Source organism: Hibiscus syriacus, unplaced genomic scaffold, assembly GCF_006381635.1.
Source record: "Hibiscus syriacus cultivar Baekdansim isolate YM2019G1 unplaced genomic scaffold, ASM638163v2 tig00111463_pilon, whole genome shotgun sequence".
Taxonomy (NCBI): domain Eukaryota; kingdom Viridiplantae; phylum Streptophyta; class Magnoliopsida; order Malvales; family Malvaceae; genus Hibiscus; species Hibiscus syriacus.
This window is the reverse complement of record NW_024063098.1, coordinates 1,621,804-1,639,210: the sequence shown is the minus strand read 5'-3', so window position 1 is coordinate 1,639,210 and position 17,407 is coordinate 1,621,804. Positions and strand designations below refer to the sequence as shown.

Sequence of the window (17,407 nt, the reverse complement as noted above, 5' to 3'; positions counted from 1 at the left end):
TTAACCTTAAGATTTGAAACTTTCTTCGCACTCTTTAACATTTATGTTGAAAAATAAATAAAACGTGGAGCGCCGCACGACATCTATTATTCTACCATTTACCCGCGCCAATCGGGAGGCAACAAGGGCAATTCGATCGTCGCCCATTATTGGCGGGAAACTTAAAAAAAACTCTAATCGCGAGGGAAACCTAATCCCTAATCTCAAAAACTTTTGTAGGGTTTTCCCCCGCCACTCTCTATATCCTACTTGCTCTGGGTCCCATTTGTATTCAAGCTCCAACCTTGTTCGACCAAATTCCTCACAGAGAGTGCGGAAAGATTAACAAATTAAACAAAGTCATGTATGTGGTTAAGAGAGACGGAAGGCAAGAGGCGGTTCATTTCGATAAGATCACTGCCAGGTTGAAGAAGCTGAGCTATGGACTTAGCACCGACCACTGTGATCCCGTGCTCGTCGCCCAGAAGGTTTGCGCTGGTGTTTACAAAGGGGTTACTACTAGCCAGCTTGATGAATTGGCTGCTGAAACTGCTGCTGCTATGACCGCTAGCCATCCTGATTATGCTTCCGTAAGGGTTATTTTTCTTTTTTGGAGTTTAAATTTCAAAACATGTATAATTTTTACTGATTAAAATGTGTGATTGCAGTTGGCGGCTAGGATTGTTGTTTCTAATTTGCATAAGAATACTAAGAAATCATTCTCTGAGACGTAAGTGTTTTCAATTTAAAGTTATAATGCTTCTTTCTCTGTGGGAGGTAGATGATTGATGTTTTGAGAACGGGTGGGTTGTAAATGTAGGATTAAAATCATGTACAATCATTTGAATGAGAGATCTGGCCTGAAGGCTCCCTTGATTGCTGATGATGTTTACGAGATCATCATGAAGGTGCTGTGATCATCTTTTATTTTCCCTCTTTTTCTTCCCTTTATTTGGAAGGTGTTGATTGACGTTGAAATATTTAATTTCAGAACATGTTAAACATTAGACCTAAGCTATGGTTTAATTTTTGCATTTTTGAAGAATCGTCAAAATTGAGTGGCTTTCAACATTTTTACATGATAATAGAAATGAAATACAGGAGATTCAAAAGCAATCTGATTGGAATGTGAAGATCACGGCTTTGCAAAACCCACACCATTCGTAATCTTTATGTACATCATTGCAGCAGCAACTTTATGAAAGGCAGAGTGTGTTTGGATTTATTTTGGTTGTTGGGTTCGTTCTTTAATTTTTTTCCCCACTTGGTACCATCTTATTTATAGTTATTATATTTGCAATATTTAATTGGGCTTTTTTTGTTTCCCTTTTCTTGTAATGTGCTTTATATGTATAGTTTTGTGTATAATTGTTTTGGTTGCAGAATGTTGATCGGTTGGATAGTGAGATCATATATGATCGGGACTTTGACTATGATTACTTTGGCTTCAAAACCCTTGAAAGGTCCTATCTCTTGAAGGTTCAAGGGAAGGCTATAGAAAGGCCTCAACACATGTTAATGAGAGTTGCCGTTGGAATCCATAAGGATGATATTGATTCTGCTGTAAAAACTTATCATATGATGTCTCAAAGATGGTTCACTCATGCTTCTCCCACACTTTTCAATGCTGGAACTCCAAGGCCTCAAGTATGTTGTGTAAAAAAGACTAGATTGAGTTCCCCTACTCAAATTCCATTGTTTATTCAATTCCTTTGTTTACATGATTAGTTCTCTTTGGATTGTGTTGTGGTAGTTGAGCAGCTGCTTCCTGGTGTGCATGAAAGATGATAGTATTGAAGGAATATATGAAACTTTGAAGGAGTGTGCTGTTATCAGCAAATCAGCTGGAGGTATTGGTGTTTCAGTTCATAACATTCGGGCCACAGGTAGTTATATTCGTGGAACAAATGGTACATCTAATGGAATTGTCCCAATGCTGCGGGTGTTCAATGATACTGCTCGATATGTTGATCTAGGAGGGGGAAAAAGAAAGGGTATACTTGATTCTTTATGATGTTTTATGAAAATTGTCGGTTTTCTTTTTGTTAAAAATGGTGCTGCCGATTTTTTTAGGTGCTTTTGCTGTGTATTTGGAGCCATGGCATGCTGACATTTTTGAGTTTCTAGATCTGAGGAAGAACCATGGAAAGGTACTTTTATATTGCCTGAATTTGTTTGCATGGGCTGTAATGTTTGGTTGTTAAGTTCTAAAATTTGTATTTTTCTGCAATAATGTATAATATTATATTATATCAAATAATGTCTGAATTTTGTATCTACAGGAAGAGCACCGGGCTCGTGATCTACTTTATGCCCTTTGGGTGCCTGATCTTTTTATGCAAAGAGTTGAGAATAATGGACAGTGGTCATTATTCTGTCCTAATGAGGCTCCAGGGATGGCAGATTGTTGGGGTGAAGAATTTGAAAAGCTGTATATTCAATATGAAAGAGAGGTTAATACTGTTGTACTTTTGTTATTCCTTTTTCCAACAGATAAAAAATAGTTACTGAAAGTTTCCGTTTAACATCTAGGGCAAGGCAAAGAAGGTTGTCCAAGCACAGAACCTGTGGTTTGAGATCCTGAAATCCCAGATAGAAACTGGTACCCCTTACATGCTATTTAAGGTGATTTGTCCAAAAAGATTTGTATTTTATTGTGCATTTATGTTGTATGATGAGCAGTGGTGGAGCCACATATAGTTGAGGGTGGGCACGTGCCCATGCCGGAATTTGAATTTTCTTTGGTTAGTTTCTTATGTTATTGATGGTGCCCATCTTGAAATTTTAGTTGTGCTCACCCCATTCAAAAATTGTGTTGTTAGCCTATGTGTGAAAGCGTAAAAAAATATTTATGGATCCACCATTGATGACGAGTATCATGAATCTGAACCCTTTTTCCCCTTGCTTTTATTTCAGGATACTTGCAATAGAAAAAGCAACCAGCAAAATCTTGGCACCATTAAATCTTCAAATTTGTGTACTGAGATAATAGAATACACAAGTCCAACGGAAACTGCTGTTTGCAATCTGGCATCTATTGCACTGCCTAGATATGTGAGGGAAAAGGCAAGTGATGCATAGTTTTAAACGTTTTGGATAGTTGCTCCCTAGGGTCTGCATATTTACATAGTTAGCCTTATTACTTATCTTCTCTTCAGGGAGTTCCACTAGAGTCTCATCCGTCTAAGCTTGTTGGGAGTAGAGGTTCTCATAATAGATTTTTTGACTTTGACAAGCTTGTAGAGGTTTGATTCTTTACCTTACAAATGTACTCATCCATCTAGCACATATTTGAGATGGATTGAATGTAATATTATTGCTGTTAATATTATTATGATTGTGATTTCCTTTTGTTGGGATGTTGTGTCAGGTTACTGAAATTGTAACCAGAAATCTTAACAAAATTATTGATGTCAATTACTACCCTTTTGAAACTGCTAAAAGATCAAATTTGCGTCATAGACCCATTGGTATTGGAGTTCAAGGGCTTGCAGATACATTCATCTTACTTGGCATTGCCTTTGATTCGCCCGAGGTAGATTTGATCACCAATACATTGATTTGGTATACCTTTCAACCCTATTTAGTTTTATCATATTTTTCTGGTTTTCAATTTCAGGCTCAGCAGCTGAACAAGGATATATTTGAGACCATATACTACCATGCTCTGAAAGCTTCTTCGAGTATAGCAGAGAAAAAAGGCCCCTATGAGACATATAATGGGAGTCCTGTTAGTAAGGTTGGTGATTTTGACAGTTCTTTAAAGTGCAATCAAAGAAATTAGATTTAGTCATTCAATTTTATTGCAAATTGTAATGCCTTATTTATTTATTTAGAAACAAATTACAAATTGCAAATTGTAATGCCTTATATTCTCATTTATTGATCTGTTTTGCTCACTGTGAGTTGTTTGTTCAATTTCAGGGCATTCTTCAGCCAGATATGTGGGGTGTTACTCCTTCAGGTCGATGGGATTGGACCGCTCTTAGGGACATGATAGTTAAGAACGGAGTGAGAAATTCACTTTTGATAGCACCTATGCCGACTGCTTCCACTAGTCAGATTCTTGGAAATAATGAATGCTTTGAGCCATATACTTCCAATATATATAGCCGTAGAGTTTTGAGGTATGTACTCATTTCCCATTAATAATCCCTTGCATTGATTTGTTGTCAATTGCTTAGAGCATTTTGTTTCGTACCTCCAGTGGGGAGTTTGTTGTGGTAAACAAGCATCTTCTTCATGACTTAACTGAGATGGGTCTCTGGTCTCCTGTCATCAAGAACAACATAATACATGCAGATGGTTCTGTTCAGAATATTGCAGATATACCTCATGAACTGAAAGCAATTTACAGGTATTTTCAATGGCCTTTCTCTAAACCGGGGCCAAGTCCTCTATTCTTTTTTCTCTTATTTACCATTTACAGTGAACAGTGAAACTAAGGTTTATGTTTCATTTTAATTTACTAGGACTGTTTGGGAAATCAAGCAAAAAACACTGGTTGACATGGCTGTTGATCGTGGATGCTTCATAGACCAGAGCCAAAGCTTGAACATACACATGGACCAACCTAATTTTGGAAAACTAACTTCCTTGCACTTCTACGCATGGTCTAAGGTATTTGAAGTTTGTCTTCACTGTGATCAAACAAACGTAAATGCCACTGGTCCGGTAAAAGGTTACTGATTCACACAGTTTAGATTGATATATTCTCGATTATATAGGGTCTGAAGACGGGAATGTATTATCTACGATCTCGTGCTGCGGCTGATGCAATCAAATTCACTGTGGATACATCCATGCTTAAGGTAATGAATATAGGTTCAAACCATCATTGCAATATCAGTTTATTTGAGATATGTATTGATAACAAGCTTGCCATTTCTGGTAATGTAGGAAAATCCAAAGGTAGATAACGAAACAAAAACGGCACAAATGGTGTGTTCCCTAACTAATGGCGAGGAGTGCATGTCTTGCGGGAGCTAAGCAACTTCAAAGGACCGTGGTCGATTCACTTTTTGAAGCTTTTGGAAAGTATGCATGTGTAAGAAAAGCAATTTGGTGTGAAGTTCAGAAGTCTGAACAGATGGTTTGTTTGTATAGTATAGTAATGGTTTTTGGTATACGAAGGTTGCAATATTTTGGATTATCAATGGCAATTACATGTTAAAGCTTGCTTTAATCTATAAACTAGTAGTAGTTCCCTTTAAAGCATTGAAATTTGAAAGAAGCTGATGGATCTGACAGAGAAAAGAAGCTAACTGATTTGACTTGACACAACATGAGTGAAGCAAGACCCCCGAAATTACAAAACGGTTACTGTTTCTTTTTGCAAAAATAAAAAAAGAAGAAAAAACTAGAATATTAGGAGAGTTTTTTTTATCAGGTTTTAAATGAATGTATTTTTCTATAGCTAATTTTTAGATTAAATTAAGGGTAAATTACAAATTTTTATCATTCAACTTTCTTTTTAACCTTATTTTGGTCATTAAATTTTTTTTAAAAAATAATTTAATCATTTAATTTTTGAATTGTTCTTTTTGAGTTTGTGTTGTGTTATATTAGTTTATTTATGTGATGTAGTTTGTGTTTATTGGTGTGCTAATTTACTCTTATTTTAAAAAATAAAAAGAATGACAACAATGCTTTGTCTCAGTGTGTTTGAAAGAGAAGGAATATTACTTTTTATCAAATTGAGCAATTTTGATTAACTCTTTGGTAAAATGTTTATTTATCTGTAGTTAAGTTGATTTTTGGACAGTGATTATAAGATATGGATACCTTGATTTTGTATGATAAAGATTTTTATTCGGTGAGACTATCTGTTGGTAGTCTTATTAGAGTCTATATACATTGTTGTGTCTATGCATTACTTTTATTATTATAGTGTAACTTTTAAGTGAATTTAAATTTTGTTTTTCTTAGAGGTCTTAAGTTCAAGAAACAATCCGTACAATGTATGTACGATAACAATTGGTTCAGAAAGTTTCGAACAATCTGTACCATGTGTGTACGATAAAAATTAAAAAAAATATCGATTAATTGTGTTGGTGGTGAATATATGTTTTACTTGTCAGAATCGCACATGGTGTTATGTGGAGATGAAAATATGGATTGTACTTGCTGGGTATTTCAATAGGTTAATTGGGATTTCATCCTTGTATTTAATTCGATTTGCACTGCATTCATATGACCTGTGAGAAAACAATCAGTGCTAGTGTTAGTCCTTTCAAAATTGAAACAATCAGCGCTAGTGCTTTCAAAATTCTTTTGCTACCAATGCCCTTTGGATTTGTAGGCAAAGCTAAGTTAGCCACCCTTTTCTGATTTTGTATTTTGTTAAATCCCAAAGGAACTCAGCTAAGGGATTTGGTTGCTGCTGCTGCTTGTTGAGGTTGCTCTTAAACATCTTCAGCTTCACGGCGTTGGGATATCTTGAGAAGGTCACCCCCTATTTCTCGGTCATCTTCGACTTTTTCTCATCAGTGTCCCTCTCCTGAGTTAATGCCCCGGCCAAACCCTGTTTCGTTTTCTTGTACATAAGCATGAAAGTTGTTTCTCGAAGGCTTTATCTTGGAGCAGAATACTTGTCGGAAGTTGTTGAAGCAACCACAATCGTATACTCGGGGTCTTGCTAGTCCTTGTCCTTGGTACAGAATCCAAAATGTCTCACACATGGTCTGAAATAAATATCAGAAAGGACACATATGATGAATATTCAAACTATAATCCTTCTTCAAATATATGAATTTACCAGTTGGCTTGTAGCATTTACAGATAACATGATGCTCACCTGGTTGGTGCCAATAAGATACAAGCGGAAGCAGGTAAGTCCTCCAACAAACCAAAGGAAAATGAAGCAAAAAACCATTAGTACCACTGAAAGCGGGGACTCTTTTATTGCCTTCCTCACCGTTCCATAGTCATCGGCAAGGAATTTTATGTTCAAGGCAGGCATTGGAAGGATGAAGATGTAGAGGATGGTCGATGACGAAATGAACAGAAAGAATGACAGGTAGTTCTGCTGCATATAGATAAAGAGTAAAAAGTTAAGACAAACTACTATACAATAATTGAGCAAGTCTTTCCTGCAATGATGGTGTTATCAACATCATTTACACTACTTCAGTTTCCTGTTTCTTTGGCAACAGATTTGAAGGTAACAAACTGGTTTCAGCAAGCAAATAGTCAACTACTTAAAAAGTGGGACGAACATACCAATCCGATGCACTGGCCTACCCAAGGACAATGGTGATAAAATCGCTCCACGCATGAAAGCATATTTGTCTATGTTGCATATTTAGATACATGTACATAAGTGCTTAGATACGTGTTTAGAAACTCGTATGTTTCGATATCTAGAAAGTAGAAACCCTTGTGTTACGATCCTGAGTTATTATATTTATCAGCATTACCCTAATTTGTGGACTTTTTCTGCGCGCGCATACACACACATATATATTATTTTGGCTTCATCTTGCAGAAATTTATTTTCAAGGGAGGTTGATATTTGGTCCAGATGCTAAGTCACAGGTTGTCACCTTACTGCTTATCATTGTTCCCGTTATTATCTTCTGTACAAATGTTGCAAGGAACCTCTTTGATGAAACGTCAGGAAATATCGATGGCTATGCAATTCTAATGGTGACATGGCAATAGTGAATCATCCTAAATAATTTATGCTAAATGATTTAATATTAAGCATTCTAAGTTATACATAAAAAAATCCCTTTAAGTCCTATTTTGGAACATACATAGATATAAAAAAGGACTAAAACGTAGAGCAGCAAAAACATGGGGGCCTAAATACAATAATCAAAAAGTATAGGGACCATTAAAGGAAAAACCATTAAAAAAACTGAAACAACAACAACAAAACCCTATTCCCATATGCAATGGGATAAGGGGGAGGTAGGGTAGTAGGCTGCCCCCAACGCCAGGTTGAGAGCAGCTTCCGTGGAAGACCTCCAGTAGTAAGAAAATTAAAAATAGAGATATAATACAATTCATGTATAAATAATTACATAGTTGAACAATCTTCATATGTAGTTTTCATATGCGCGTCTGTAATGAGAAGTAATCCCTGCAAATAAATTCATGCGTAAAAATCTCTGCATATAGACAGAAACGTAAGTCCCGGCTAAATTTAAAAAGAGGAAACATGAAGAGAAGGATACACAGAAGTCAGCGATAGCAAGCTACGAGAAGGAATAAAGTCAAATAGGTTAAAAACCTAAACTAAGGAAAAGTACTCCGCTACCATAGTTCTAAGCCTTCATAGATTCCAATGACAGAAACATATAAAAAGTAGAAGTCATGGAAATTACTACAAAGGCATTAAAAAGAAGACAGAGATGTTGCACCCTATGGCTGTGACCCACACTACTCGACAATCCTGGTCTTAAGTCTCCATACTTTCCTATCAGAGATCATGTCCTCGGTAAGGGATAAATCATTCGCACAACCCCTCAGCTCCCCAAAACTCTAATGCCCTAAACGGCAACAAACCCACATTTGCTTCATTTTCCCTTTTTTATAAAAAAGAAAGCAAAAACTCTATCTGGGTTCTCTTTGTTTTACCCACCGTCGAAGGGGTTAGCCAAGCTCTGGCTACCGTCGAATGGTGGCCAAACAACTAAGAACACCCCTACGACGACCCTTCAAAATGTTGCCAAACCTTAAAGATTGTTAGGATTTTCGGAAGCTCGAATCGACAACCGAAACAGTTTGCAAAGAGGGGTCGGAATGGTTTTGTGTTTAGGGAGTAAGGAGATTGAAAGATAGAAAATTGCACAACGATTTAGAGTGGTTCGACTTTATCAACCAAAGTCTACATCCACTACCTTAGCTCCTCACCAAGGATTTTCCAACAAATTCACTAATTTGTTCTTTCTTTTGAGGACAAAGAGATAACCTTACAACTCCCTAGTTTTTCCGGGTTAAACTAGAACCTTTCCCTAGCTTTTACACGGGCTAAGCTAGAACCTTTCCCTAGCTTTTACACGGGCTAAGCTATAACCTTTCCCCTTTACAAAAGGATAATAAGTGTAAAACAAGAAAACCTCTCTAAGGTAGGTGTTTACATCACAAGAACAAAATATTTACAAGAGAAAGATGAAATAAGATTGAAAAACTCTTCTCTTGTGTTTGATTGCTTGGATAGTTGTTCTCTTTCTTCTTCAAGTGTCCTTAGCTTGTATTTATAGCTTGGAATGAGTTTGAAGTCGTATCTAGCCGTTGGGGATGTTTTGGAGCCGTTTGGGAATGATTTTTCTACTCAAAAAGGCTGCCCAGAATGGGGGGAATCGGTACCCCTTCATAGGGAATCGATACCCCTTCATAATATTCAAATATTATGACCGTTGGGCTGATGAACAGTGAGGGAATCGGTACCCCCTTGGGGGAAATCGGTTCCCCTTTTACAAACTGGAATTTTTGTGCTCAATTTTAAATTAAAAGAACTTTGAATTATTTTTGTAAATTTTGAATAAATTCAATTAAGTCCAAAAACATTTTGTAAATTCAATTCAAGTCCAAAAACTATTTTGTAAATTCAATTCAAGTCCAAAAACCATTTTGCCTTAAATTGTTATATCGAAACATAGTTCAACAATCTCCCCCTTTTTTATATAACAAAACATTTGAAAAATTGTTTTTGGCAAAAACTCCCCCTTAATAAAATGTTTAATGAAAAAGATACTAGTTGTTGGAAAACATATGAAAATGTTAAGCTCCCCCTTTTTCATTAAGAAATTGAATTTTTTTTTATTAAGAAATTGAATTTTTCAAACTAAACTTCCCCCCTTTTTGTTATATCAAAAATAATTCGATCTTTGAAGTTTAAAATAACTTTGGAGAGTAAGTAGTAAATTTTACATTTAAAAATCATTTGAAAAATCAAAGCTCCCCCTCAATAAATGTATTCCAAACAAAATTAAGCTTTTAAGATCTTGACACTTAAACAAAATATTGAATTTCTAAAAAGAATAACAAACATGTTTGTAGCACATGAAATTCAATATATCCAAGTCTAAAATACTTTATGCAATATCAATTTTTGAAATTTGATATTAATACCAATTGTTAAAATTAAGTGCATTTGCATAAAGTTTTCCAAAAATGTTATGCATTTTGAATAATTTGATATCAATTGTTAGAGAGATATAATTTTCATTTAAACCACATGCATAAACATTCAAATTTAGGTCAAAAATTTAAATTTATAAAATCAAAGTATTTTAAAATTTGATATCAATTATGAGAGAGATATCATTAGCATTTAAAATCAATTTTGACCAAAATTCATTATGATGAACTAAAAATTCTCAAAAATAAATGTTCATCATAATCATCTTTTCAACATACATGAGATTAAAACAATGATGCATAATCATTTAAAACAAAAACTCATGCATGCTTAAAATCAAATGAGCAACCAAATAACCAAAATTAAAAGCATTAAGCTTAGAAGTTACCCATTCCTTTTTCATGTGTGGCTAGAGCATCTTGAATATCATCACTCTCATCACCATTGCTCCCACACACCTACAAGAGACATTTAAGTAGATTTTGGTATCCAAATTGCTTTGGATCCTTGAACGTTAGTTTCAATGCCCCTTGTTCCTTTCGGAACCCATACTTGCCTAATTTTAAAACGTTTTCCTTTCTTCAAAGGACAAGTATGTTCCAAATGACCATGATAATGACAATGTGAGCATATTGTCATTATTGAACTAAATGAATTATTTAAAATGATTTCTTTTTCTTTTGTTAAGCATTCAAGCTTAACTTTTAAATCAAAATTTTGTTTTTCAAACTATCAATTTTATTTTTGAAAGCTCTAAATCCTTTTTCAACATTTCATTTTGGCTTTCAAAATCTATTTTTGTTTTCAAAAGAAAATCGTTTTCAATTTTAAATTTTGAAATCATTTTCTTATATTTGGAGTTCATGGTCTCAAACTCCGAATATAACCTATTAAAAGCATCTTGTAACTCATCAAATGTATATGAATTAAATTCATTTGAGTTAGAAGATACCTCGGGCTCTTCATAAGCCATTAGAGACACCACCTTTGTTGGTTCTTCTTTCTTGTTTCCATGGATTTCCTTGAGCTTATTCCAAAGCTCCTTGGCACTTGAACATGAAGAAACTCCTTCATAGATTTCAGGACCAAATGCACAAAACAACATGTGCATGGCCTTGGCATTAAGTTGAGCTTTCTTCCGTTCTTTGTCACTCCGCTTCTTCTCCTTCTTCTTTGGAGAAGAGTAGCCATTCTCGATTATCTCCCATACATCAAGATCATTGGATTGGATGAATACCTTCATTAATTTCTTCCAATGATGATAGTTGTCTCCATTGAAGTATGGAGGCTTGTCTGTTGGTAGGGAGTCTTCCATGTGGAACGAGCCGGAGGTGGAGGCCATCTTCTCGGTTGTGTCGGGAATTGGTAGAGCTTCTTCTAGGATCGTCTCAAGGTGGTTAAACCTTCTTAAACTTTCTCAAACAAAGTCTACGTCCACTACCTTAGCTATCCACACTAAGGATTTTCCAACAAATTCACTAATTTGTTCTTTCTTTTGAGGCCAAAGAGATAACCTTACAATTCCCTCAAGAGTATACCCCAACTCTTGAGAACACTCTTTTCTCAAAGAGAAGATTACAAATTTGCAAACTTACAAGAAAACCTCACAAGGTAAGATGTTTGCACAATTCTAGAACAAAGAAAAGAACACTCAAAGATGAATACAATTGAGCACAAAAAGTGTTCTTGAAAGCAAAATGAATATTGAATGAAAATAGGCTTGAAATGCTCAAACTTGAGGTTTGATGCTTTCTCTTTGATTCTCTCTTGATTCTAGTTGCTTGATGTTTCTTGTTATTGATCAATGGCTTCTAAGCTTGCTTAAATACACCTTGGATCACTTCTGAACGTTGGGGATGATTAGAGAAGATATTATAGCCGTTTTAGTGTAAAAACATTTAATAAAACAGCTTGGAGTGTGGGGGGAATCGGTTCCCCATTGAAGGGAATCGGTTCCTAAGTGTAAAATTCAAATATTTCGACCGTTGTACAAAGGGGGAATCGGTACCCCCTTGGGGGGGATCGGTTCCCTCCGAGCATACTGGAATTCTCGGAACAAAACTGTTTAGGGGGGAATCGGTTCCTCCTATGGGGGAATCGGTTCCCTCCGAGCATTCTGGAAATCTCGGAGCCAAACCATTCAGGGGGAATCGGTTCCTCCTATGGGGGGGAATCGGTTCCCTCTGAGCAATCTGGAATTTTTGGCTTTGAATTGATTCGAAATACTTTGTAAAATTATTTTGAAATTGTTTTATGATTAAAACTTAATTTTACACTTAAGTAAGGATAAAAAATGATTTTTGAAATATTTGGAGTAATGTTTTGATATTCGAATAGTTATATCGAATATACTTAGAAAATCATTTGGAAAATCTTAAAATCCATTTAACTTAATTTGTTATATCGAAATATCAAAATGTTTCAACAATCTCCCCTTTTTGATATAACAAAACATTTTAGTAATTTTAAGATTTTTGAAATCAAGTTTTGAAATTACTCCCCCTTACTTTAATACTTCTTCAATTTATCAAGTAAAACATTTAACACTTAAACATTTAACACTTATTCTTCTCCCCCTTTTTGTTAAATCAAAAAGACATTGTAAAACAAGGTTTTGAAATCATTTAGCCAATTGATTTATTAATTATAAGCTTAAGCTGCTAAGATCACAATCAAAAGAGAGGTTAGCCATTAGTTTCATAAATCAATATTCATAAATAATGTGATATGGCAAAATTGGTCATATTGCTAATGATGATGCAAAAATGAATAAAACATATAAGTTCACACTATTCATAAATCCAAAATCCAACAATCCACAAAATCAAACAATCCAAAATATCCAAAATGTTGAAACAATATTCTTTTTGTTCAAAGTCTTAAAACTAAACACATAATCAAACATCCGGATCGGTAGGAGGAAAACGGGCTCGCATAGCAGCCATTTCACGAGTTAGTTCATTAATACGAGCATTGGTTGCTTCATTGTTTGCACGCATCTCCTGAAGAATCTCTAATTGTTGAGCTCCCATTGTGGATAAATGAGACTCTATAGAGGAAAAGCGCGAATCCATTGTCGCATAACGGAAATCAAATGTCTCCATAAAGGATTTAAAATATGGAGGCATTTGAGTCGATTGTTGTGCGTGCTCCTTGGGTTGTTCAGGTTCTTCTTCAGCTTCATCGATATCCCTCATTAATTGTTCAAACTCGGGATCTTCGTCAGCTTCGGGTGGAGCTTGTGAAGAACTAGCTCCCGGAGTAGAAGATCGAACCCATGCACCGGTTTCCTTATTTTTGACCCATCCCGCTCTTGTTAAAGAAAGAAGATTGATTTGTTTCTTAAGAGGAAATGAGGCATCTAGACCAACTCGGAGTTCGGCTTTAGAAAAGAGATTACTAAGGATACAACCGTAAACTAGTGAAGAACAGAGTTTCTTATTTGGCACTAAGTTAACGGTTTCAACGATTTCAGCAAAGATAATCTCGGAAAGGTTTATTTTTATATTGTTTTCAAAACAATGCAACCACCAAAGGTCTAAAGCTCTAAGAGTAGAATAACGACCCCCGGATGGTCGAAACCACCAAGTGATCATAAGATGAAGAAAACGCTCATGGAGATCTAAAACACTTGCACTATCATTCCGTTTATATCGTGAGCCTAAAACTTGTTTTTCGTTTGATAAACCTTCATTGTCCAAGCCTAAGGCATTGGCTATGTAATCCGGATCAAGATGGAAATATTGACCTAGGAGGTAGGAACGCACTCCTATGGTTTTGGTTTTGTCACGATTTTTGATACAAACGGCATTACAGTAGAAGATACGAACAAGTTGATGATAGACAATGGGTTCAAGTTCGAAAAGTTTATCAAATTTCCATTCGTGCAAGATAGGGAGATATTTAAAGTTAATGTCAACCATAGTTTGAAGAGATGGGATACGTTCTTCCCTAATCTTATACGAGTCAAAATATTGGTAAAACCAATAACGATAATCTTTAGGACCCGGTTGATTGAAACAAGAATTTTGGATAGTCAAGTTACGAGCATTGGTTGCTTCATTAATACGAGCATTGGTTGCTTCATTGTTTGCACGCATCTCCTGAAGAATCTCTAATTGTTGAGCTCCCATTGTGGATAAATGAGACTCTATAGAGGAAAAGCGCGAATCCATTGTCGCATAACGGAAATCAAATGTCTCCATAAAGGATTGAAAATATGGAGGCATTTGAGTCGATTGTTGTGCGTGCTCCTTGGGTTGTTCAGGTTCTTCTTCAGCTTCATCGATATCCCTCATTAATTGTTCAAACTCGGGATCTTCGTCAGCTTCGGGTGGAGCTTGTGAAGAACTAGCTCCCGGAGTAGAAGATCGAACCCATGCACCGGTTTCCTTATTTTTGACCCATCCCGCTCTTGTTAAAGAAAGAAGATTGATTTGTTTCTTAAGAGGAAATGAGGCATCTAGACCAACTCGGAGTTCGGCTTTAGAAAAGAGATTACTAAGGATACAACCGTAAACTAGTGAAGAACAGAGTTTCTTATTTGGCACTAAGTTAACGGTTTCAACGATTTCAGCAAAGATAATCTCGGAAAGGTTTATTTTTATATTGTTTTCAAAACAATGCAACCACCAAAGGTCTAAAGCTCTAAGAGTAGAATAACGACCCCCGGATGGTCGAAACCACCAAGTGATCATAAGATGAAGAAAACGCTCATGGAGATCTAAAACACTTGCACTATCATTCCGTTTATATCGTGAGCCTAAAACTTGTTTTTCGTTTGATAAACCTTCATTGTCCAAGCCTAAGGCATTGGCTATGTAATCCGGATCAAGATGGAAATATTGACCTAGGAGGTAGGAACGAACTCCTATGGTTTTGGTTTTGTCACGATTTTTGATACAAACGGCATTACAGTAGAAGATACGAACAAGTTGATGATAGACAATGGGTTCAAGTTCGAAAAGTTTATCAAATTTCCATTCGTGCAAGATAGGGAGATATTTAAAGTTAATGTCAACCATAGTTTGAAGAGATGGGATACGTTCTTCCCTAATCTTATACGAGTCAAAATATTGGTAAAACCAATAACGATAATCTTTAGGACCCGGTTGATTGAAACAAGAATTTTGGATAGTCAAGTTAGGATCAAGATTTGGAATAGGATTTTGAGGGATAGGAGGAGGATTTGAAGGTGGATTTTGACGACTAGAACGACTAGATGAAGACCTAGGACGTTTAGGATTGGACATGGTTTAGGAAATCGGAATAGAATTGATAACCTGCAATTTTAAAAACAAATGTATGCAATTCAATTAATCCCAAAACTCAAATGAGTCCTCAATATTTCAAGATTCTCTAAATCAATCCTAATGGCCAAAGTTTTTGAAAAACTTTTGGAAAATATGGTTTTGAGAAACAATATATGTATAGTTTTTCATAACAACAACATAATTTAATCAAAACACAATAATTTGAAAAATATTTTTTTTTATATTTCGAAAATTTAAAAAAATTTGAAAAATTCTTGTGTTTTTGATGAAATTAGTTGTAACATCTAGTTTCTAATCACTAAATAATCAATGCCCGATCACTATTTCAACCTAGAACTAATTGAAACTAATCCTATGTTCAAAAATAATGAAATAAAGAGTTTAGAAAAATTTACCTTGAAAGATGAAGATTGAGGGGATTTAGATGTTGTTTGCACGATTTTAATGATTCCAACAGGTTTAGAAGATGATATTTGATTCGAATTCCGATTAATATCGATGATTTGAGGCAAGAAAAGAGATTTGAGTGTTTGAGGAGAGTGAGAAACAGTTTGAAGAAAATATAAGGGTTTTGGGAATTTTGGGGTGTTCTGCCCGATTTTAACAGAACCCCAAGGGGGTATCGATTCCCCTGTGGGGGGAATCGGTTCCCCTTCAAAGGGGGAATCGGTTCCCTCAGGGGGGGGATCGATTCCCTCTGCACCAAAATGCTAAAATCCGATTTTTAAGCACAAAATGCTAAATTAATCTTTTCTAGTGGTATTGGCAACTCATATATCAAAAATTAATTATGTTCAAACAATTAAATTAATCTTTAATCGATTTTTGAACATAAAATTAATTTTCACTAAGAATCACAAACTCCCCCTAACTAATAGCAAGAATGCAATCAAAAATTATTTATAAGCATTTTTCAAGATTTATTAAAAGTGCTAAAATTATTTTAAACACTAAGTGAAGATAGGTTGGTCAAACCTAATTCTCTCCTAAGTGTCCAAAATCTTTCCTTGTCTAAGGGTTTTGTAAAGATATCCGCTAATTGGTGCAAAGTATCAACAAATCTAGAACTACATCTTCCTTAGTGACATGGTCTCTAATGAAGTGATGTCTTATTTCAATGTGCTTAGTTCTAGAGTGTTGGATGGGATTTTTAGTGAGACAAATAGCACTAGTATTGTCACACTTGATAGAATGGTACCTACTTCAATTCCATAATCAAAAGTTGTTGTTTCATCCATAAAACTTGTGCACAGCAACTACCAGCTGAAATGTATTCGGCTTCAGTGGTAGATAATGCAACACAATTTTGTTTCTTTGAAAACCAAGAAATCAACATATTTCCAAGGAATTGGAAAGTACCGGAGGTGCTTTTCCTATCTAATTTGCATCCTCCATAATCCGCATCAGAAAAAGCATGCAAGCTAAAGCTAGAGTCTCTAGGATACCAAAGTCCTAAACTAGGAGTGTCCTTAAGGTATCTAAAGATTCTCTTAACAGCTAGTAAATGTGATTCCTTAGGACATGATTGAAATCTAGCACATAAGCAAACACTAAACATAATGTTCGGTATACTTGCAGTTAGATAAAGCAAAGAGCCAATCATTGACCTATATAATTTAACATCTACACATTTACCTCCTTCATCTAAGTCAAGCTTTGTTGAAGAGCTCATTGGAGTGTTATGAGGTTTCCCATTTTCCAGTCCAAATTTCTTGAGCATATCTTTGACGTACTTAGCTTGATTGATAAAGATGCCATCTTTTCTTTGCTTGATTTGGAGCCCCAAGAAATATGAGAGTTCCCCCATCATGCTCATATCGAACTCACTTTGCATTAGCTTAAAAAATTCTTGGCAAAGAACATCATTAGTAGAACCAAATATTATATCATCAACATAAATTTGTACTACTAATAAATCTTTACCTTTATGCTTTAAAAATAATGTAGTGTCAACCTTTCCTTTTGAAAACCCTTTTTCAATTAAAAGTTTGACAATCTTTCATACCAAGCTCTAGAGCTTGTTTTAAACCATAAAGAGCTTTTGTCAATTTAAAAACATAATTCG

At 35.4% G+C, this 17,407-nt stretch overlaps 1 protein-coding gene and 1 pseudogene across 2 annotated transcripts in view; one reads left to right on the top strand and one right to left on the bottom strand.

Moving 5' to 3' along the window:
- The first annotated feature begins 341 nt into the window (after window positions 1-341).
- LOC120163530 (ribonucleoside-diphosphate reductase large subunit-like) overlaps window positions 342-17,407 on the top strand; it is a 29,727-nt gene continuing 12,661 nt past the window's right edge. Inside the window, exons 1-17 of one of the 2 annotated variants that reach the window (XM_039173449.1) lie at window positions 342-569; window positions 648-709; window positions 800-887; window positions 1,363-1,626; window positions 1,733-1,973; window positions 2,053-2,129; window positions 2,262-2,432; window positions 2,512-2,604; window positions 2,896-3,045; window positions 3,138-3,224; window positions 3,350-3,514; window positions 3,599-3,718; window positions 3,904-4,106; window positions 4,187-4,336; window positions 4,452-4,599; window positions 4,707-4,790; window positions 4,879-4,994. In XM_039173449.1, the coding sequence (XP_039029380.1) occupies window positions 342-569; window positions 648-709; window positions 800-887; window positions 1,363-1,626; window positions 1,733-1,973; window positions 2,053-2,129; window positions 2,262-2,432; window positions 2,512-2,604; window positions 2,896-3,045; window positions 3,138-3,224; window positions 3,350-3,514; window positions 3,599-3,718; window positions 3,904-4,106; window positions 4,187-4,336; window positions 4,452-4,599; window positions 4,707-4,790; window positions 4,879-4,968 (2,421 nt within the window). In that variant the 3' untranslated portion in view covers window positions 4,969-4,994. Of the gene's footprint in view, window positions 570-647; window positions 710-799; window positions 888-1,362; window positions 1,627-1,732; window positions 1,974-2,052; window positions 2,130-2,261; window positions 2,433-2,511; window positions 2,605-2,895; window positions 3,046-3,137; window positions 3,225-3,349; window positions 3,515-3,598; window positions 3,719-3,903; window positions 4,107-4,186; window positions 4,337-4,451; window positions 4,600-4,706; window positions 4,791-4,878; window positions 5,024-17,407 lie in introns of those variants that run through there. The other variant, XM_039173447.1, reaches the window with a different exon arrangement.
- LOC120163561 lies at window positions 6,332-7,263 on the bottom strand (annotated as a pseudogene).